Below are 22860 nucleotides of genomic sequence, written 5' to 3' on the forward strand. Positions count from 1 at the left end.
CAGATTCATTTTCCAGAAGTTTTTAAATATTTTGCAGGGTCTTCTAATGCAGTTAAAGAGATCCCTAATATAATCAGCCAACTTAATATTTATCCAGATCACAATGGTATATTGTGTGTTTAAAGTAAGGCTGCACGCTGGAAGGACAGAGATAAATTTATGTTCTCACCTATCCTTTTGTCAAAGGATAGCGTCCTGACCAAGAAAATAATCTTGGAAATGCATAAAATGACCAACCATCTACTCATTGTTGACCGAATTTCGGAAAACTTTTTGGGTTTCACATTTCTTTTCGACTGTAAAGAAGATTTTGAAAGAATGTATAAATTGCAGACGATTTCACAGACATACAGTCAAATTAAATCAAACTGCAGACGATTTCACAGACATGCAGTCAAATTAAATCAAAGTCCATACAGAGATTTTAGGTTGAAACCTCCCAATATTCCCTTCAGGTCTATTTTCCTTGACTATCTTGGCCCGTATTATATTAATTACCAAGGGGTTAAAACAAAAACTTGGTTGCTTTGTATAACCTGTTTGTGGTCTCGAGCTATAAATTTAAAATTATGCCTTGACCTGACTGTACCCACATTTTTGAGAGCACTTCAGTTACATATTTGGGAGTATGGTACTCCACAATTGTGCTTTTCAGGTATGGGATCTCAAATTGTTGCAGGTACTAATTTAATTTCTGATTTTTTAAGGGACCCAGATACTGTGCAATATCTACAGGAACATGGAATGAGGGCTGTAGAATTTGAGCAATATTACAAAGGCTGCAACCAACTTGGATCACTTGTGGAAAGTTGTGTTAAATTAATTAAGACTTATATATGGTTCAGTTCGAAATACTGTATTGAAATCTCTTGATTTTGAGTTTCTTATAGCAGAGACTGTACATTTAGTTAATCGCAGGCCAATTGCTTTTCATGAGTCTTTAAGAGATAATAATCCAAATGAAGTCATTCCTGCTGCAATAACTCCTGAAATTTTGCTAAAGGGCTATAGTTGGTGTCTTTGAGGATCATTCCTAATTTGCAACCTCTTCCAGATTATGACCCTTCATGGACTCCTAAGGTCTAATAGAGCATATTAAAGACAGTTATAGTAAATTGTGCAAGTCTTGTTCATGTTTAAAAGAAATATATAACTTTTAATTCCTTGCAAAACTTGTGCATCAAGCCACTAATGTTGGTTCTAGATACAAGCCAGTATCGCACGAGAATTTGCAAGTTGGTGATATAGTTTTACTAAAGATGTTCATTTGAAACCTGCAAATTATCCTATGGGAATCGTTAAAAGCGTTCAGATAACTCAATTAGTGAAACCACTGGTGCAACAGTAATGAGAGGAAACAAAGAAAGAGTAAATAGACACTCTTCATCACTAATTCCTCTACTGAGTATTAATGAATATTCTCACTCTAAAGCAGTGCATAGGCAAGAGGATGAGCATTCCAATGAGGATCTTGAATCAAAGAGGCCTAAAAGATTGGCTGCTTTGAAAGGCGCACAAAAAACGAAAAATCTTTATCTTCATGGAAATGCTTAATATTCATTACTTATACCTTGTAAATAATTCTTGTATATATTTAATTGTATGGGACGTGAATTTTTTTTTACTACTAATAAATAATTATTCAATTTCTTCTGACACTAAAACAGTTGAAATTGAATGTCTTTGCTGGGAGTGTTGAAAAAAAAAAGTTAAACATTTTTCACTATTCTTTTTAACTTTTGAGTGTAGTGTCCACCCTTTATGGTCCTTGATTTCTACTCTTTGCTTGTTTCAAAATTTTACGAGTGGGTTTTTTTGGGGGGAAAAGTTTAAATTATTTATAATGGTTACTTCATGTTCTTTTTTTGGAGACTCATTCAGTTTCAGAATGTTACGTTTTAAGTTTGGAAAAGCATCAATAGTTTGCAACCATAAAATTCCTCCTTTAAAGTGATTAAATTTAATACTAGAGTTCTGAGACTGAACGAAAACCTTTAATCCACCTCAAAAGTTTACTTCAAGTCCCAGCGTTTGAAGACGGGAAGTGCATTTTCACTCGGCAGCCAAGAAGGGCGTGTCAACTCTTCAGTAATTTTCACCTATCCAGCCTAAATTTTATCATCAAGCATTAAGTGACTAGTGTGACCGTTGGTCGAGGATGATCCGGCTTGGAAGTGCGAGCACTTGGATTGTTTCTTTTTGAGGCTACTATACCATGGAGTTACAGCAAGTTTACATCGACTCATGAATTAACTACGACAGCTGCAATTGACCTAGAGAGGCTTGCTTAGAGTGGAGGTAAGTTGCAAACCACATTGATACTTGTGCCTTGTAAATTCCACTCAAGTTACTCATTCATTTTGAATGAATTGTCTCCTTAACCTGAACTATAAAAAATCATCCAAAGGACCAACCATATTGTTTTTATTAAAATTTAGAATTCATTGCCGGTTTAATTACTTATATTTGTGAGGTGTCGGTTTTATTTTGCTCGTTCGAGTTCATATTTGTCCGATCTTCATACATTTATTATATTAATTGGCAATTAAATAGTTTCTGATATTATATTTTCGTATATTTGCTCTCTATCAATAGAGCGTATTTATTGCATATATATAGATCCTGAGGACTTTTCTGATATTGGGGGTTATTAGTGAGGTCGCATCATCGGTCTTCATAGGGACGGATACCTCGCTTAAATGAAAAGAAGCAATAAGACAACCTACGATCCTGAGCCATTTTCTCGAATACATATTTCAGTGAAAGCTCTGTTTTATGTAAAATAAATATTTAAATTCGCTCTTGATTATAATTTATTGTCATTTGATAAATTTTTTTAAACTTCCAGTATTTTGAAAACAGACTGGCAGTCTCCTGAAAGCCGGGTCCCCTTCAGGAGTAATATTCCCTGAGGTGGTCGCGACCTTGGACACTGTGAGGGACCACAGGTCCAGCCAGGAGACTGCCTGGAAAGCCGCCATGGCAGTGGATTTTAGGGCGAGTGCCTCCTGCTGCGAGAAACAGAGGTTCTCCGACAGGAGCTGCTGCAGAGACACTCCGTTAGCCTGGCTAGCTCCGGGTTAACCTGTTTGGGCGGCATCGGATCCTCGGATGGCACATAGAATTTTCTCTGTCGCAGTAGAGGAGGAGGAAGTAGCTTAGACGACCTGCCAGACCTAAACGAACCCTCCCGTCCGGAGACGAGCGAGTCCACCTGGCCTAGCACTGAGTCGGCCAGCTCCAATCGCGGCAGACCCACTGTCACCCTGGGTTCCTTTTTAGGCTCCCAGAATGACTCGAGCCGGGACATGGGCTCAGAAGGTGGGAGCGGTGATCCTTCCCTGAGGTCGTTGTGTTGACGAATCAGCGCAATGACTTCTGAAAAGTTCCTCTGGATCTCAGGAGTGACCGCATTTTGAGGAGTAGGACTGTCAAGCCCCTCCAGCAAGAACGACTCCCGAGACCCTCCTTCAAAAGGAGGAACAGCGACAGACCCCTCTCGGTCTCCTCCTGCCACTTGCGCGTACGACCTGGTTGATCCTAAGACCGTGCCTGGCACATAGGGCGTCATGGTGGGATCACAATCACTCCTTGTAGCCTCGCCCTTCCTGGTGTAACCCGAGGAAGTTGAAGGTACAGGAGAGGAAGACCTGATACTCCCGCCTCGCTCACCAGCAGAACCAGTGTGCTTGGAGGGCTGCAGGCGATCGCCATCGAGCTGCAGGCCTGATCGCGCCGCTCCCCTGGGGCGAGCGACTGGACCGAGAACAGCGGCCCCGGTCCCATGCGTCAGAGGAGCTGCTGCTGGTCCCCCTATCCGTCCGGTCCCGGTGGGAGCAGCGGTCAGGGGACCTGCAGAGACCACTGTCGCGGTGGGACCGGTGCGTGTCCTCACGGCGCGTTGAACCACTGGGACCAGCCGGGGCTGGTTCCTGTAATCGAGGGGACCTCTTACCAGCCTCAGCCCGTGACCGGTCAGGGACTGGCACGACAACCCTGGTAACCAGCTGGTCGCTGCGAGAGCGGCCGCTGGCCTGGTGAGAGTCACCTGAGCGTCTCTCGCCAGCCTTCCGCTCCGTGCCTTGGTCCTGGCGCCGAGCGAACTCAGACGTCTGGGCCTTGGCTGCACGGTCGCCTGCGGGCGACCGTACACTTGGTACCTCTCGCCAACGAGAGGCCGAGCCGGAACCTGGTGTAGCACCAGGCGAGGAAGTACTGGTGTTAGCCGGTACCCCTCTGGTCCCAGTCTTCTTCCTTGCGGAAGGAGAGACGGGCCCTTAGAAGTTCCCGAAGGAGCCTTCTTAGGGTGGGAGGAGGCAGCCTTCTTCTTCCTCGGCTTAGAAGCCTTGGAAGTCGAAGGGGAAGAGGCGGCAGAAGGCGACGAAGAAGACGATGAAGATGACGATGCCCCCTTCCTTTTCTTCTTCGTCAGCTCCCTCAGGACAGACGTCAGGTCCTCCATCCAGGATGGAGCCGGGGCTGCTGTTGCCGAAGCAACGGGCCAGCTGCACCTGTCCGGAAGGACCAGCGACTGGGGCAGCAACACCACGGGCTGGAACGACGTCGGCAAGTGTGGGAACAGCAGGAACAGCAGGAGCGGCAAATACATCAGACAGGTCAGGTACAACAGGAGACGGGGCAGCAGCCAGCGAACACCTGGGTACTGGCGGCAGGTCCAGGGGCGAGCTCTTCGGGCATCAGAAGTCCGGGGCTGGCAGCACGAAGAATCCGGGAGGGGGAGGCACGTCCCTCCTCGGCACAGCAGCGATCGGGCCTTGCACAGCCGCCGTTGGCGTCACAGACATCATGTGCGGGGTGTAGACCTAGTGAGGAGGGGCGGCGTACCCTGGAGTCGAGATAGTGGTAGTAGTGGTGGTCACCGCTCCATGGGTGACTGGCACAGCCTCCGCCAGATGCTGGAGCAGCCCCTGGACTCTCAGCGTGCCCTGGAGCCCCAGCAACACCCACATCTGGCCAAGGTCGTCGCTCACAGCAGGAGCACCTGAGGAAGCAACAGTCGGGTGGTAAGGAGGGGTCCCCCCTCGCGCGCGCGAACCATACCCCGAGCAAACGGAAGACCCCGAATACAACTGCACTTCAGGGTATCGAGCGTCCTCCTCTACGCTTGACGGATCGGGCGAAGAGAAGGACCGAGAAACCCCCCCCCCCCAAGGGAAGGTGCCATACGCGGGAGCTGAGCCGGGGGCAGGAAAGAAGACGAAGTGTCCGTAACCAAGGGAGTCACTGGAGAGCTTTCCGACGACTCCTTGGCAGGTCTATGCTTCTTCCTACCCTCGTACAGCACCCACTGCACCTCCGCCCAATTACAACATATTACACATGGCTCGGCCCGAGAGCATTCACGCCCTCGGCACCAAGCGCAAAGGACATGAGGATCAATTTCAGGAAAGGAGCGGAAGACCCCACACTTGCGGCCCTCCACACCACGGCACACTCTGCGGCTGATGGGGGGGCACGGGGATAGCTCCATTGTCCGAGGATCCATAAATCAATGTAACAAAAGGAATAATACAGTACGTACTTACAATATCACTTTCACAACACTGACAAACCAAGTTGAAGAATTCAAAACACAACCAAAGCATACGACGATGAAGCGGGCAGAGCGATGATGAACACGTCCTCCATCCACACGGCCGGAAGCAAAAGTGGTTCTTCACCTCCCAGTCGCGCGGCGCGTGCACTGTCGGACAAGTAGTTAACTACCGAACTCCCTTGTTCGAAGCTTACGACCGTTCCAGCTGCCGCTAGTTACCTTCTTATTGTAAAAGGACCGATGGTTTGTATTACGTATCGGAACAACTTCAAATTTAACTATCCATTTCTTCTAAACCACACAGGGAGCATTAGAAGAGAGAGAAGTAGGGAGAGGAGAATAACACCAGAGGAAAGAATGGTCAGAACAGACTTATGATAAGACCTGCCTATGCAAAATAACAACCACTCTCAATTCCTGATACTACCTCACACAATGATTCACTTACATTAGACCACTCCTTACTACATTCTCAACCTGGAGAGAGAGAGAGAGAGAGAGAGAGAGAGGAGAGAGAGAGAGAGAGAGAGAGAAAGCACTCATTACCCCTACCAGTAAAACCTGTGTGACCATCACGTCCAACCGAATACGTATGTGCATTTACTTTACACAAAACTCGTTTGTACAGAACCTAATGCCTCTATCTCTGCTTGCTGTAGATGACAATGTAAAACTGAAAACAAGCACAATACCACACAGGAAAAGGAAAAAGGAAAAAGGAAGAGGAAAAGTCCAAATTATTACATGATTCACCCTGTATGCCCAACATATACATACAGTACAGAATGGAATGACTGATTACTCATCCACCATCACTCCAATATCCCAATCAGCAGTACAGTAGCAGCATACCAAATCTATTCCTCCCTGCAATCGAAATAAAATTTAACGCAACAGTCGGTGAGTGAGGGATACTCCTCACTGAACCCCAATCTCCACCTGTGTAGAGTAGTAACAGCACAAATGCTGCCATGCTAGCACCACCCTGGAGGACAGGGTGGCGCTTCTGTTGATCACTGCTCTACAAGTAATGTAGTATCTGAATCAAGTCAGTCTCCCCCACAGTAAGGAAACATGAAAGGTATTCTAGTGTATTGAGCTCCGATGCTCAAGTTTGTTATTATGTTCTATTACGTACATAGCCTACACCTTTTGTATTTTGTATATTCTACTACATGACTTTTTCAATGTAGCTAAGCGAATAAACTCAAGCAAAGATGATATTACTTTATTATCACCCTTAATCCATGGACTGACAAAGGAGGAAATTATATCTCCAATACTAAAATACCATCTTTTCTCTATCTACACGTAAGAGTGAAAAATTGTAGAATGTGTTAGATAACCTTTGCAGACACATACAACAGTGGCAATATACAAAGGTTACGAACTCTGCAGGTTCCACGTTGGCAGAGTGCATTTCGCGCTCGGCTATTTAATTCATGTCTACTATCCCTTTTTTGCAACTAAATTACCCCGAAAAATTACAGATATTTCTAATAAGTAGATACAATCCAATGTTTCTCACCTTGTCGTACATCTGGCTGCTGAAAACCATTGCGGAGCAGATAACAATTAGTGGATTATATATATATTTTTTTGCTAGCACTATTCATTGATTTAAGTCTATATTAGTATTTTGAATTTTTTTAATAACTGTATGCCAGAAATAAATGTAACCTTTAATGTTTGCATGCTAAGAATGGCAAAATCATCGTTGCCACATTAGTGGAGCTTCACACAAATGCTGATGCATTATCATAAACTGTTTCCATGAATTCTAGTTGTCATAGTAATGCAATAATGATAAAATTGCTTTAAAATTTATGTATATATACTTTCAACACACACAGGCTAATTTCACCAATTTCCACATTTTGTGTAAGTCTTATACCCAGTTTGGAGGGTGAACACACACCAATTGGCAACAGAGAGAGAGAGAGAGAAGGGAAGGTGAAGGAAGGAAGAAGGACAGGGGTGGCGGTGGAGGTGGGGGGAGAGGGTAGGTGGAGCTTTTTACTACTGTGTTCGTATCCATTTCTGCTAATGGAGTTTTTGTCTCCTAGTACAAGGACAAGTGTAGTTATTCTTTTCGATTAGTGATTCACGATACCCTTATAAATAACGGCGCTGGGTGTAATACACTATAGCAAATTCTCGTTCTGATACGAGTGTTCGTTACAGAAATATTGCCCAAAAATGTGCTTGCGCTGTCTCTGAAACCCATAGTAGGTATGCTGCTTAGTTGTTGATCAAGTTTTTTGTAATCAAGTATTTTTTACAAGCTAGCTGTTGTTTAAATTTGTATTTTTCTCAATCAAAACATATGCTCCTCAATGCTAACTTTCCTCTTTTAATGACTTTCTGGTCATTGCAAATTTGGCCCCATTAACTTTTTATGGTGCGAAAACAGACAAGAGGCCCTGGGACTGAAAGCAATTGCGTCACACTACGGTGGTAATCCGGCAGTAAAACATCTTCATATCTCCAAAAAGTAAATAATAGAGATATATATGCCCAATACGATTATGACAATTACATGAATAGCTAATAACAATCTGCATGAATAACTGGTACACTGTTCTGCAAGAAAGTTGAGTATAGCAATTAATTTACAATAGGTACAAAAGTCAAGATGTCGTAACGTCATAATACAAGCCTTAAAAAAAGCGCTCTAATTCCGAAAAATAATTATATACTTAAATTTGAGTCAGGAATAGAGTTACTTTTTCAATAAGGAATATTTTCAAATTAATCATCATAAATATGAAAAATATTGAAGCAGCAGTTTCCTTAAAAACGTCGTGGCCAGGGACAGTTTTCCGTTTGTTGTGATGAAAGTACCCCAGCGTCTATGGGTACAAGTGGTGTGCGGATTTAGCACAGGAAATGGGAAGTTTGTTGACACCAGCGACTCAGCAAACATCGAGATGGCATCAATCTCCTAAGTTATTTAATCCTAAGTAAAAATTTTGAAAGCATTTTGGTGAAGTTTGCACTGTGTTGGCCATCCTTTTCATTACGCTCTGTCTAAAGCTTTAAATTTGGCCTTAATTTCTAACTTTGGAGAAAATACTTAATTCGAAAGGAGAGTAGGGGTCTTTAGCTGCATCTCCCACCAACAACAAATCGCGACTGATGACCAATGACCATCTCCGGTGTCAGGACATGTTATAAGTACTTTTTCGGAGGGTGTCCAGCCTTGACCGTCGGTGTGTTGGCCAGTCCATGCGGTTGTTTACCCTATCTGTAATTTATCGGGGTTAATTTGGTTGCAAAAAAGGGATAATAGACATGAATTAAATAAAAAATTTTAAGTAACAAAGTAAAGTTAAACTAAATAATGAGTAAAGTAAACCATTAAGGGAATAAAGCTTTGCACCTCATAAACCGTGTACTCGTGTGCTGCCCGTAACTGTGTTTGTGGTGTGAGCGCTTAGGAACCAGGAACCACAACATAGTTAAAGTGCAATTTGGAGTGAATTAAGACCAAAACATGTATAATTACAATCAAATAAGCACTGTGGAGCTTCAGTTGTGATGGCAGTAAGGATAAAACCACCAATTACAAGGTAAAAATGAATTTCAGTTTAAAGCATGACCTCGGGAATTAGAAGTTTCATACTTTCTCTATTATAGGCAACAAAATGTTGTTTAATTGCGCTGTTTAAACTGCAATCTTGAGTAAGATCAATAAATGTTACATACATAAGCTAACATTGTTCAAATGAGTGCTGGGAAGGCTGGGAAAGATGGTGGATTGTCTGTGGTTAGACTGGCCAGCCACACGATTGCCGCCATATTGGATTTCAAAGCTGCCTTTAAAACATATTTTACGAAGAGCTCATATGCTGGTAGATCTAAGGTACTTGTCGGCGGCGGCCTAGACTATGGCAGTTGCGGTTTTTCTATGCAGTTTTACCTACTGAACAAGAATTTTAAGTATGTAATATTTATTCAGAGGACTGTAATTAACCACCCAGGGGCCAGTACTAAACACGGCAAAATACATTGGCCCCAATCCCTAGCAGATGTTGTATCTGCAATTACGTTCCTTGCAGTCCGTGCGGACTGCTTCTGTAGAAATACCCACATGCTTATTTTTAGTTCGTATGGGGCTTTCATAGCTATATCACATTATGTTGATGAAACTTCAATCTTTTGAATGGTATGCTTAAAGATGTAATTGCATTCTTGTTTCACCAATTAAATATCGAGTGAATAAGGCCTGGCCACGCGATGAAGATGGATCGTCTGCGGTTGCTTACCCTTGTATGTCCTCAAAAGCTTAATTCAACTGAGGGTCGTCCTGGCCTAACCACACCTGAAGCTATCACCCTCAAACTTAGGGATAATGACCTGACACTACCAACCAAAACTGTTTTAGGTAGGTATATAGCTAGCCTAGGCTAGCATTAAAGGGCAATTGTAAGCAATAGCTAACTCTGCATGGACTGCAAGGAAAGGTGCCACAAAAGCCCCTCTGGGGATTAGGACGTCCAATGTAATTCACCATGTTTAGTACTGGCCCCTGGGAGTTACTAATTACAGTCCACCTTTATAAGCCCACATTCCCATGGGTCCCCCTTACTGTAGGATAGAGTTTAATGGTAAATGACAGGTTAAATACAGACGACCGAAAAAAATATTAGGGCTACTTTAAATTCTTGTTCGGGAGGTAAAATTTGGTAGATCTAGTGTACCTATCCGCGGCGGCCCAGAGTATGGCAGTTGCGGTTTTTCTATGCAGTTTTACCTCCTGAACAAGAATTTGAAGTAATATTTATTCGGACGACACTAATTTACCTTTGAACTCTATCCTACGGTAAAGGGGACCCCCATTGGGAACCGGGGTTTTGGGTGGGGACAAAACCCCAACTCCATCCTACGGTAAGGGGGACCCCCAGTGGGAACCGGGGTTTTGGGTGGGGAGAAACCACTAGGGGGGAGTTTTTGCCGTGTTATTGTGGTATTTCCCACATTTATCACTTTTAAAAACACGAAATACAGGCGGAAACAAGAGATAACAAAACTAGCGATAGTGGAGCCGTTCCACATCCACATTCATCTACTACTACTACTACCACGACACTGAATCCTACTACGCATGCGCTAATGCTACTGCGCATGCGCTAACTGTAAGGGAGCTTTTGGCCTACACTCAGACTTCTTAGTGAGGAAACAAATGGGGGTTTATGGGAGGGATACATGTATTTAGCCAAACACGTTACAGTATGACCCCTACATTGCTACCGGACTGAGTGAAGGATTGGGTGGTAACAGGGTTCCCAGATTTGGCGGTTTCTCACCAAATTTGGTTTTTTTTTTCTAATTTGGTGGGTAAAAATTCACTTTGGCTGGTTAGTGGTATTTTGGTTGGTTTTCAGAAACTTTCTATCTGAGCTAAACAGTGATCCCACGTTTGGGGAATCTCTCCCCAGATTGGGAATTTTTGAAGGTTTTCAGGAAAATCTGGGGAATTTGAATAGGTTTTCAGTAAAAACTTGGTAACATTTAAGCAAAATATGTAGATGGAATAAAAATAAAAATCACACACACCAGACGACCACAAAACAGGCCGCTGGATTCTCGGAGAGCGAGCCTCTTTTCAAAATTTCAATTCATTCTCGTTTTTTTTCCCTGTATTCTTATATTAGTTTATATTATGTAACTAAAACTATGATGCTGCTATACAAGCATATATATGATAAAAATATGCATTTATAAAGGTAAATATAACGCACATATATTTGGCGGTTATTTGGGTTGGTTTGGATTTCCATTTGGCGGGATTTTGGCTGGTTTCATGGTAGACTTTGGCTGGTTGGCAGTGGTGTCATCTGGGAACCCTGGCTGGTAACCATACGTTGAGTTACATAAAAGCATTTACCTAATTTGTTTATTGAACATGTTAAGTGAATTCTAGTGTTTATTCCTTTTCCTTTTTCCATAGTATTTGTATAATAACTGTTTTGAAATATCCCCACCTAATAATTTCACCTAAAAATGCCTACGTGTTGATACTAGAACTAGGTTTTAGGACGTTTCGATACCTACCTACCTGTTACGTGAAATTGCACATTGCGTTGCATATTACATACACACTCCCTATATCATTTATACACAACTCAATCCCTCCCCTTTCCAGTATTTCATGACTGGCTCTTTACCTTACACCATTTACAATGCATTTCTCACCGATACCAATACCTAGATTAAAGTTTGCCATTATTATTATAAAACCACATTTAAATATATAGTTTGCCATTATTATTATAAAACCTACAATTAAATATATTCCATTATACCGTTTTACAGACTTACAATTTACACCTCCCTTCCAGTTTCCTTACTATTATGCAGTTATGTATGGTTACTTTTAACATTTTACAACACTTCCACGCCCATCAAAGTTAGGTTTACATGTCATTTTACCTACTGGGGGGCGAATCCCCCCCCCCCCCCCCCAGTTAGGCAACATAACCTACTAGGTTTAGTTTGTTATATGTTGGTTTACCTACTAGTTTTACTTCCTTAAAGGGGGGAACCCGGTTAGGCTAGGTTGGTTAGTTCTTCAAGGGTGGGTTCCCCGGTCGGGCAACATTCCCTACTAGGTTAAGTTCCCTACTAGGTTAGGTTAGGTTGGTTAGGTTACATTCCCTACTTGGTTACCTACTAGGTTAGGTTTGGTTAGGTTACATTCCTTACTAAGTTAGGTTAGGCCTTTAAAGAGGGGTACAGGGGGGCAAAGCCCTCCCGGTCAGGCAATATTCCCTACTAGGTTAGGTTAGGTTAGGTTGGTTAGGTTACATTCCTTACTAGGTTAGGTTAGGCCTTTAAGGGGGGGTACGCCCCTCCGGTCAGGCAATATTCCCCTACTAGGTTAAGTTCCCTACTAGGTTAGGTTGGTTAGGTTACATTCCTTACTAGGTTAGGTTAGACCTTTAAGGGGGGGGTATGGGGGGGGGCTTGGCCCCCCAATTAGGCAACAACCCTTCTAGGTTAAGTTCCCTACTAGGTTAGGTTACATTCCTTACTAGGTTAGGTTAGGCCTTTAAGGGGAAGCCCACCCCGGTCAGGCAACATTCCCTACTAGGTTAGGTTAGGTTAGGTTGGTTAGGTTACACTCCTTACTAGGTTAGGCTAGGTCTTCAAGGGGGGGGTACGGGGGAGAAGCGCCCCCCCCCAGTCAGGCAACATCCCCTCTAGGTTAAGTTCCCTACTAGGTTAGGTTAAGTTAGGTTACATTCCTTACAAGGTTAGGTTAGGCCTTTAAGGGGGGTACAGGGGGGCAAAGTCCCCCCCCCCCCCCCCCCCCCAGTCAGGCAACATTTCCTACTATGTTAAGTTCCCTACTAGGTTAGGTTACATCCCCTGTAGGTTAGGTTGGTTTGGTTCTTTAAGGGGGGTTACAGCAGGTCCAACCCCACCCCTGGTCAGGCAACATCCCCTACAAGTTAAATTAGTTTTGTTATATGTTAACCTATGTTTAATTTGGTATTTTGTATTTATTAAAACAACTTTAGGCCCTATTACACATTTACCACCCAGAACTTAAATCCCACCCCCTCCTGGGCCCGTTATATATGTATTTGTATTAATTCATATTTTGAACCCATCCCACATTTACATTTAGTTCCTTAACTACCCATTTACTTTTATTACCCTTAACATTGCCAACTTATTTTGTTAAGTGCTTGTTCATTTACCTCAGCCCCACCCTGCCTCAACCAATAGCATTTCAAGGCCAATTACTGCTCAGTTACAGCCGGCCGAATGGATATTACTTTTAAATCTTGTACAGTAACTAAAATAACATAGGAAACAGTCAATTGCCATAGTCTAAGCCACCGCGGATTGCTTCTGTAGAAATACCTAAAATTCTATAGAAAAACGTCAACTACCACAGTCTAGTAGTCTACTAGATCGCCGAGGAATAGGCTAGTACGGGCTTAGATCTACCCAAATAGTTACGTTAAAGTCTTATAAAAAGCAACCTAAATACTAGGCTACTATAGGAAATGGTAATTTCCAAAGATATATACCTGACGCGGAGTTGCTAGAGCTAGGTATTACCTACCTAGATCTACCAGAACCTTTAGTATAGCCTAATGCCTACAGTGCAACCAGTGAGGTGCACTGACGGCACTACCCCATCACGTATATGATGCGAGCATTTTTCGGAAGTTAAGGTATAAATTGTGCGACCAAACAAGTTTTGGGATCGACTACCTAGTACTAGTACCCACTTCATATCACTGGTACTACCTAGGTATACCTACTAGGTACTTAAAACGAAAACCAAAGGTTAGGACAACATAGGCCTAGGAAATCCTAAACCCACGTGGCTATGACCAAGCTAGGTATTTTCCTTGGTTATTTTCCTCGACTTAGGAAGTTATTTGAATGAAAGGTCATCATAAAATGAACACAATTCTTGTTTGTATTGTAAAAAAAAAATTACAATCAATCTACACTACCATTCAATACAGCAATGTGTAAAATAAAACTGAAATCAGGCTACCTAGCTAATACCTAGGCCTAAGCAGTAGGTCTACTGTCCTAGGACTCATTCGATCATATATACATGACTTACCTTACCGTGACTTTTCGCTGAGTTAGATTTGATGAAATTAAAGCCATATTAAATGATGTTCACGTCCCATTCTGTAGGTTAAGTCAGTCAAACTTGACTAAATTCCATAAAGTAAATAACTGAGGAGCAACGACACCGACAAAAGCTAATGTAACACTGAAGTTGAACAGCCGCAGAGTAGACGACGTCACAGTGACTATGGATCAAGAATACAAGATAGGTTGATTTAATAGTGTCAATCTGTCTTAATTCACCTAACTTAAGCGTGCATAAATACGCTGATAACTAGAATTGATATTCTTCAAAATAAGGAGGCATTTCCAATTTCACAGATTCTGATAGTTTCCTTGATAAAACATTGAATATTTCTTTCAAAGATTGAACACATCGACATGATTTCAAGATTCAGATGAGTAAATATGTCCAGGCTTGGGGTTCGTTTTTCATAAAGCGTTGTTTTAAATTTAACAATCATCCAGCTTTCTACATCAATGAGGATTATCGTCAAAGCGCTTTTGTAAAATATGAACCAATCAAGCAAGCGAACCATGATTAGTGTTCCAGAAATGAATGACGTATGTCATTTGCTGTTCCAACATTTTGCATTTGTGAGAGAACTCCAGTAGCTACTTGCGTGAGAGCTATTCAATTTTTGACCAATTGTCGGCTGAAAAGAATAAAAAGATGTTTGTACAGTTTGTAAGCACTTTTTCTCGGCGACCTTAGCCTATCTGCAATGTGTTGATCCTTCTGACTAATAATAATGTACACTGACTTTAGTATACTACACCGTCTTGGATCAATAAAATTATAAATTTACAATAGATAATACCCTGACAGTACGATTATCGAGGGCACCTACTAGTTACAAAATTTAACAAAATCCGTAAAACCTAGAGACGTCTGCTATCAATATAGGTAATTTTCGTGATACACTGTAGTAGTACTGACGGTTATATTTTATGCTCCGACTCTTACGAAATAAAAGCTGTCATGAACAACGACCAATACTGGACAGTTTTTGAAAAACACGCAAAAGCAGTTCGTTGACTTCCATAAATTGACATATATAGATCAACAACTCCAAGTTGGTCAATATTTATATTAAAACAATAGGTTGGACACAGTATTTATTTGCAACATTATGAACGATATAAGCATGCTACTAATTATACTTGACTATTGAGCGAGTCAATAATTTTTGTATGAGTGGAATAAGACTTATTCCGCTGTTTCAAAATAAACATTGTTTACAGCAGCATACAACAAATCAACGCAGACAAAAGTAAGAAGTAATGGTACAACTTTGCTGTGGTTAAATATCACTATTTCATTTTTATGTGACGTTCAGTTCAGCAGAGGTTTGCTTCTGCAAATTTTCGGTAATGCACTACATAGGCCTATGCCACAAGTTCACTTAGGTAAGGCGTCGTCACAAGTGTATATTACTACTGCAGCGAAGTTTTACCATACTATTATGGAAAGACATGAAATCATAAACTCTCAGCATATGATCGATATACTTTCTGTAATCTGAAAATGGCACATTATCTCCAAGATAAATCGCAATGTGGTCAGCATTACCACAATAAACCAAAAGAAAAAAATTAACAGTATGAGATAATTAAGCAATAAGGCACCTTCCCAGCAATAACAAGATCATACATACATACATGGATATACATACATCTATATTTACACATACTTTACACATTTATATACAACTCATATACAACACACGTTATATATATATATATATATATATATATATATATATATATATATATATCTATATATATATAAAAGTAAAATAAAAATATCTTTAACAGGATATGTAACTAATACTGTGGCATATTGTAGACAACGAGAACAAATAATATTCTCACACACAACTTGAGAATTTTTGTGTTCTATAATTTTATATAATACTGTTTAATGTCCAAAAGACCACTGCTTGGCCTTTTGAAGGCGAAAAAATATTGCACTGAAGTTTAGTTTTTTCTTAAACGAAAAGTGCTTATGAAACAGACCAAACCACTTTACTTTAGAATATATTAATAACAAATCTGTCTTATCGATGAAATTGAGCGATAAATGCACATTTCTGATAGAGCAAAACGTACCTACGTTTCAGTATCTCATAAAACGGGCTTCGATAGACTTATTACTAGACTGAAAAGACGAGCAAATTAGACCTAGCCACAAACACATTGGCGTATTTTTTTTTCCAGCTAACTAAAATTATAAGTAACGTAATTGCATCTTATTTCTAACAGAACACTACAAAAACAAACGTAAAAAAAAAAAAAAGACATAGAATAGAACATTACAGGCTATGAGAGAAAGGAGTCATCAGACTCAGAACGAATCGATCTCGAAACTAGTATTGAGAGCTCTGTGAATGGACACCGCCGGTTCCATCGCCGAATCAATGAACTCCTCCGCGATCTCCCTGTCGAGGCCGGTGTAGGAGCGTTCTATTTGCTCGTCCGTCAACTCTTTCTTCTTCTTGGATTTCTTCTCCTTCTTTTCTTCTTTGTGTTTGTGTTTCCGGCTCTCTGGGTGCTTGCTTTTGTGCTTCCTTGGTTGCTGGGGATGGTCCTGTAAGTAGATTGTCCTCAGGAGTTTTTCCCACACTTTATTTTTAAATTAAATGTAAACAGATCAGTAAAAATATTTGGTGTAATTAATCCTGATAATAAAGATGGCAAGGATTATTAGAGAAGAAAAAGTATCAGTCGCATGATGCAGGGCATTTACAGAATAATTATGATGATCAATTACAAAAAGAGGATCTGTAACATAACGTACTCTAATTCAGTTTATAATTTACAACATATTGAACACAGTTATAGGTAGACAGTTTAAGCTACTTTCACTATACTCTGTTTTTTTTTTTTTTTTTTTCATCTGTCCATCCGCCTGTGGTGTTTTTCTATGGTAACACTGCGTCCCGGGCTTTAGATGGTTACGCTATGTGTAAGTTTTAGGTAAATAAAAGGATATCTGGGCGTACATTTGCAACTGAAAAGTGTTTTAATAATTTACTGTTTGCGAATTACACCGTTAATATTCGAAATAGGATATTATTATCATCGTTGAATGTAAGCTGAATGTAACTATCTAAAGCCCGGGACGCAGTGTTACCATACAAAAACACCACAGGCGGATGGACAGATGAAAAAAAAAACAGAGTATAGTCATAGTACCAGCACTTACCTGCTGTACTGGCATCATGGGCGTCAACAAATGAGGATAGAAAAGCGATGGATGGGACGTGTGGGTAGGATAAAGTTGATGATGAATTGGAGCTTGCTGAGGATACATGGGATAAGGTGGATAAGGCTGCAAAGGAGGCAGATGCTGTGGAAGACCTGGATGCTGCAAGTGCGGGTGAAACTGTTGTTTCTCTGCGTTCTGCAGGTGGTAGAATCCAGAGGGGTACTGAGAGGGTTCAGGTTGCGGTCTCTGTTTGAGCTGCTGCCCCTCGTGATGTTTGGATTGAGGAAGGTACTTCGTGGATGGTACTAGAGAGTGTGCAGACTGCGCACCTGGTAGAGACGATGGCTTAAGTATGGACGGCAGAGACTCGTGAGTCACCCTGCTACTCTTAGCAGATGATGGAACATGAGAAGGGGTATTTTGAGTGATTTGAGAAGTTGCTGTAGAAGGAATGGCGGATGAGTGATGAGTCTGGTGGTGGACGGAGAGGGGGTTGGAGAATGTTCCAGAGGGATCAGACGAGGTTTTTCGAGGAGTGGCCGAGGATGAAGAATCGGATGAAGACAATGGTACGAACTGTGAAACTGCGGATATGCCACCTCTCGGGTGAGGCTGTGACGATCCCTGTCGAGAGATTGACGTCATCAGAGATACAATAATATACAGAATATAAGATAAAAGAGCTTATTTACTGGGTATTGTACTACAAGTCTTGCCACTTGTCATGTTCTCATTACTGGAGATTTCTGTTGAAGTAGATTTTTCTATAGTAGATTCACACCAACCGTGCATTTGATGTCTAGACCAGTCCCTTACGACGCTCCTGATTGGCTATTGATGAGCCAATCACGGGGCTGGAAACTCAGTTTCTCTCGAGAGTTCACACAGGTTGGATGTATGTTCCACCTCTCTTGAGGGATACTTTTGAAAGACTTATCCTTTAGGAGAGGTGGGACATACATCCTACCTATGTGAACTCTCGAGAGAGACTGAGTTTCCAGCCCTGTGATTGGCTTATCAACAGCCAATCAGAAGCGTCGTAAGGGACTGGCCTAGACATCAAATGCACGGTTGATGTGAATCTACTATAGTACCACTTGCGCAGCAATAAATTGGGACCTGTATGTCGAAGAATATTCTCATTCAAATGAAACCTTTACAAGTGGCTATTAAAAGTTAACTGGGGAAGGATAATATTTACTTAGGTTGTGCTATGGAGTGTCAAAAAAGGAAGGTTCAGGATACGAAACGCGAGTTTCTGGAGACATTCTATGCGGACATATTAATAATCTTAGGCATTTGGAATAAGTGCAATAATTCCTACATTGTTTCCAATCAAGCTTGGCAGTTTAGTGTTCCCTTCAAAGCTGCTATATGTATTTGGATGAAACAGCATTTTTCCTGTCGAGCCTATTTTAATGTATAGCACTGGGAATGATAAACTTTCAGATGTTCTTTACGACCAATGTACTAATCCACTTATAAACCCATTTTAAGGTACTTTTAAAACTAGATGAATAAGAAAAGCAGAGAAGAAATACGATGACCAGAAATCTAACTTTATAATTGGGAAATCCAGAACAGAGCAGTTTCATTGCTTCATTAAGGTTTTGGGTAAAAATAAAAAAATCTGAAGTAGATTACAGAATTCGTGGACAATCCATTGTCGGCTTAATGAATGGTTAGCCTTATTGGGTCCTGAGTAATATTTCTTCAGGTAATTAAAATTTAATCCTCTCTTGGACCTTTTACAGTATAATACCGGATTACTGTATTGACTTCTATACTTTACTACAAACTACCCTGTTGTTGTTGTTATTGTTGTTGTGGGGGTGGGGGTTAGGAAAGCCCTTAAAAAAATGTCTCAAAAAGGTGTTTCGCGTTGAGTTAAAGATACAGAAATTTTAGGGCAGGATTTTCATGATTTATCTATCATAATCAAAATGTAAAAAATATTGTGCATATTAAACAGTGCAGAACAATTGTTTCTAATAAAATGTAGCGTAATTATTTTAATTTTCGTTGGTGAAACAATGCGAGGTAATAAATTCCGTTAAAACAAGAAAATCAATAACTGTTTGTCAGGAAACAAAATGCTCTAGTCCATAAATATCAGGGGAATATTACCAAACGCACAACATATCTGGTAACACGCCCCCCGCCCCCCCCCCCTGCCACTAATGCTTGTCAGTAAACAAAATGAACAAATTCACATCTCTGTTATCGTAACTAAGAAACCCTTATATGGCGAAAATCACGAAACAAAAGAATGTGGCAGCGTCACCTTAAAGTGTACATATTGTGTAAAGAAAGGCCATAGTGAAACTAAATATAAAACATCATGATGGCAATAAGTGCATAGTACATAAAGAAGAAAAGTCAAAGGCGAAAAATAATACGATTATGGCTTTGACTAATAATCGTCTGAGTCTACAACAAAATACCACCTGAAGTGACGATCATACAAGAAGAAAGCAAATTTAAAAAAGAATTACAGACTCTCCTGTTCTGCAAGGGCTACTGTATTGACAAGAAAACACTTAAAGGCAATTACAAACTATAAGAAAAACTCATTTTGAAAACGTACAAGGCCCCGACAGAGAGGGAATCATCCTTGTGTAGGGCAGTACATCAAACCAAAGTGAACAGAGTTGCCTGTAGGAAAATACCAAAATTCCCACTGCTGCTACAAATTAAATCCCCAAAAAACCTGTCTGTAACAAAACTGCCCCAAAACATCATTCAACATAAGATCATAGCAAAAACAAACTTACAATGGGGAATATCGTTTTCTGTTGTCCTAGCCACCTGTACAGCCTCTCCTTACGGTTATGCCCCTCTGAGAGACCCTGGGCACGGTCTTCACTTTTGGAGTAGAGTCCGCACGCCTCGCGGGCACTGACTGTGGCACAGGCGAGACTGACCATGCAGTCCAACACCCCTATGAGGACTAACGCCCCGGATACCAGAACAGCGGGACGCCGTACTAATACTTCCCCGAGCACCTTGACTTCTTCTTGGGTTTCCTGTAAGGAAGATAAGACAAAAGGTGTTAGGAGATGAGTCGTTTCAAAGATAAATTCCGACTAATACTACTAACAGATGAAAGGTTGGGTAGGGTTAGGTTAAGGTATAGACACTTATATTTTATCCCTCTTTTAAACTAGTGCCTCAAGTTGTGTGGTACTAAACTTTTCATTACACATGTACACCTTTAAAATTATTGTGCGCTCTTTAATTTTAAATGAATTATTTGTTATTAGACCTCATCCGGAACTGTTATCACCTTATCAGGATGAAGATGTATAGACTGAAAGCAAAGAACTTTAAATGTAGTTAAACATAACAGTAATAAAACAAAAGAGACATGACTCTTGAAAAAACAACTGGTCACCTCAACATATCTCTACTGTACTACATTCATTTTCTATTCGTTATGAATGAGTCACTGCAGAGAAGAAAGAGACCATTAATATTACATCTTTTCCTTCCTGTTGATGGTCATGATGACGGGGAATATTTCCAGAGTCGAAATTTGAACAGAATGAAATTGATGGTATCAACTTCCAGTCTTCTGCATATCGTCAAACTCAACCAGTATTTTCCTTTCCACAGGAATTTCGTCCATTGTTCTCTCTCTCTCTCTCTCTCTCTCTCTCTCTCTCTCTCTATCTATATATATATATATATATATATATATATATATTATATATATATATTATATATATAATATATATATATATATATATATATATATATTATATATATAATTATAATATATATATAACATAAATAAATATATATATATATATATATATATATATATATATATATATATTATATATATATATATATATATATATATAGCAGTTTGTTGTTGGGGGTTATTTCACTTATCTATTTTTCTATTTCAATAATCTATTCTAGATGTTGTGCTACAATTAATCCTCCAATGGTGTTATAACATATTTATTACATGGCTAATAGACATACGGTTCCACTGTGTATCTGGCTAGCTTATCACTAACAGGATTTGGATAGCTAACTGGATCTGGATAGCTAATCGCACCTGGGTAGCTAACTGGGTCTGGAAAGTTAACTGGATCTAGATAGCTAACTGGATCTAGATAGCTAACTGGATCTGGATAGCTAACTGGATCTAGATAGCTAACCGGATCTGGATAGCTAGCTGGATCTGGATAGCTAACCAGATCTGGATAGCTAGCTGGATCTGGATAGCTAACTTGATCTAGATAGCTAACTGGATCTAGATAGCTAGCTAGCTCTGGATAGCTAACCGGATCTGGACAGCTAACTGGATCCGGATAGCTAGCTGGATCTGGATAGCTATTCGGATCTGGATAGCTAACTGGATCTAGATAGCTAACCGGATCTGGACAGCTAACTGGATTCGGATAACTATTCGGATCTGCATAACTAACTGGATCTATATAGCTAGCTGGATTTGGAAAGCTAACTGGATCTAGATAGCTAATTAGATCTCGATAGTTATTCGGATCTAGCTGATAAAGATAAGAGCTCTTATGGCTTGTCAGTAGATGAGATTATGCCCTGTATTCTCCTTGATTTTAATGACTGACACTAATTCTTCTGATAATAAGAACGAAATCTCAAGATTTGTTTTAAAATACTTTTTGTATTACAAGAACATTTATGAAATTGATACAAAAACGTCCTTTTAGCTTTAATATACTTGATTTGATCATTCTGTGTATTGTCAGTGTCGATGACCACAGTTTATGTGATGTCAATTTTAGATATGAAATACAGAATATTATGACTTATAGATGATACTGATTACACACTGAGCCTTATCCTAAGCTCTGATCAAATCAGAGGCTTGAGCAAAGAATTAACAGTTTCTGACTAGTCAAATACCAGTATTAACTAAACCCTCAGTGACTTAACCTTAAATAAGGTCTGGTACAAGCGGCAATGGGTTATGATGAAGCCCAAATGATGATTATGAATTTGGTTCAATATAATAAGTCTGGTTGCAGACGAGAGCTGTTAAGTATATGTACTCTGTAAAAATAATATGTGAGTATCTGTTATTATCATGAATATATGTTAGTTGTCATACTAATGTTACCATTATCAACGGCAAAATTACCCTTATCACTACTTCAGAGATAAGTTCTGTAACCCAGTTTACGATGTACTTCAAAGCGATCGTCGTGGGAGCAAACAACTTTTCCAAAGAGGAGTACTTATGGGCCGTTCCAAAGACATAACCCGGCTAATACTACTGCTACTTCTCTCTAGCTGTCATGTCACACCCTCAGGGCCTCTTCAACTTGACAAATGTGCCTTTTGGACGGTGGCAGACGGTGGCAGTCAGTGGTCCTCATGTGGGTTCATTTGGTTTTTTCGTTCCCTTGCGTAGCGAAGTTCCTGAAGCCTCTTTCGTCTTTTCTTTTCTGGGTTATCTTTTGTTTATTTCGGATGTCTTTTTAATGGAAAC

At 40.6% G+C, this 22860-nt stretch overlaps 2 protein-coding genes across 5 annotated transcripts in view; both read right to left on the reverse strand.

The window, feature by feature from the left end:
- LOC135210728 (zinc finger protein Xfin-like) overlaps positions 1 to 14322 on the reverse strand; it is an 89193-nt gene extending 74871 nt beyond the window's left edge. For 2 of the 4 annotated variants that reach the window (XM_064243544.1, XM_064243543.1), the window contains exon 1: positions 14154 to 14322. In XM_064243544.1, the coding sequence (XP_064099614.1) occupies positions 14154 to 14200 (47 nt within the window). In that variant the 5' untranslated portion in view covers positions 14201 to 14322. The remainder of the gene's footprint in view (positions 1 to 14153) is intronic. The other 2 variants (XM_064243547.1, XM_064243549.1) reach the window with 2 other exon arrangements.
- A 1643-nt stretch (positions 14323 to 15965) lies between these two features.
- LOC135210730 (uncharacterized) overlaps positions 15966 to 22860 on the reverse strand; it is an 87863-nt gene continuing 80968 nt past the window's right edge. Inside the window, exons 2-4 of the mRNA XM_064243551.1 lie at positions 20150 to 20401; positions 17373 to 17999; positions 15966 to 16754 (exon numbers count right to left, since the gene is read on the reverse strand). Of these exons, the coding sequence (XP_064099621.1) occupies positions 16512 to 16754; positions 17373 to 17999; positions 20150 to 20401 (1122 nt within the window). The 3' untranslated portion in view covers positions 15966 to 16511. The remainder of the gene's footprint in view (positions 16755 to 17372; positions 18000 to 20149; positions 20402 to 22860) is intronic.

Source organism: Macrobrachium nipponense, chromosome 4 (assembly GCF_015104395.2).
Source record: "Macrobrachium nipponense isolate FS-2020 chromosome 4, ASM1510439v2, whole genome shotgun sequence".
NCBI lineage: Eukaryota > Metazoa > Arthropoda > Malacostraca > Decapoda > Palaemonidae > Macrobrachium > Macrobrachium nipponense.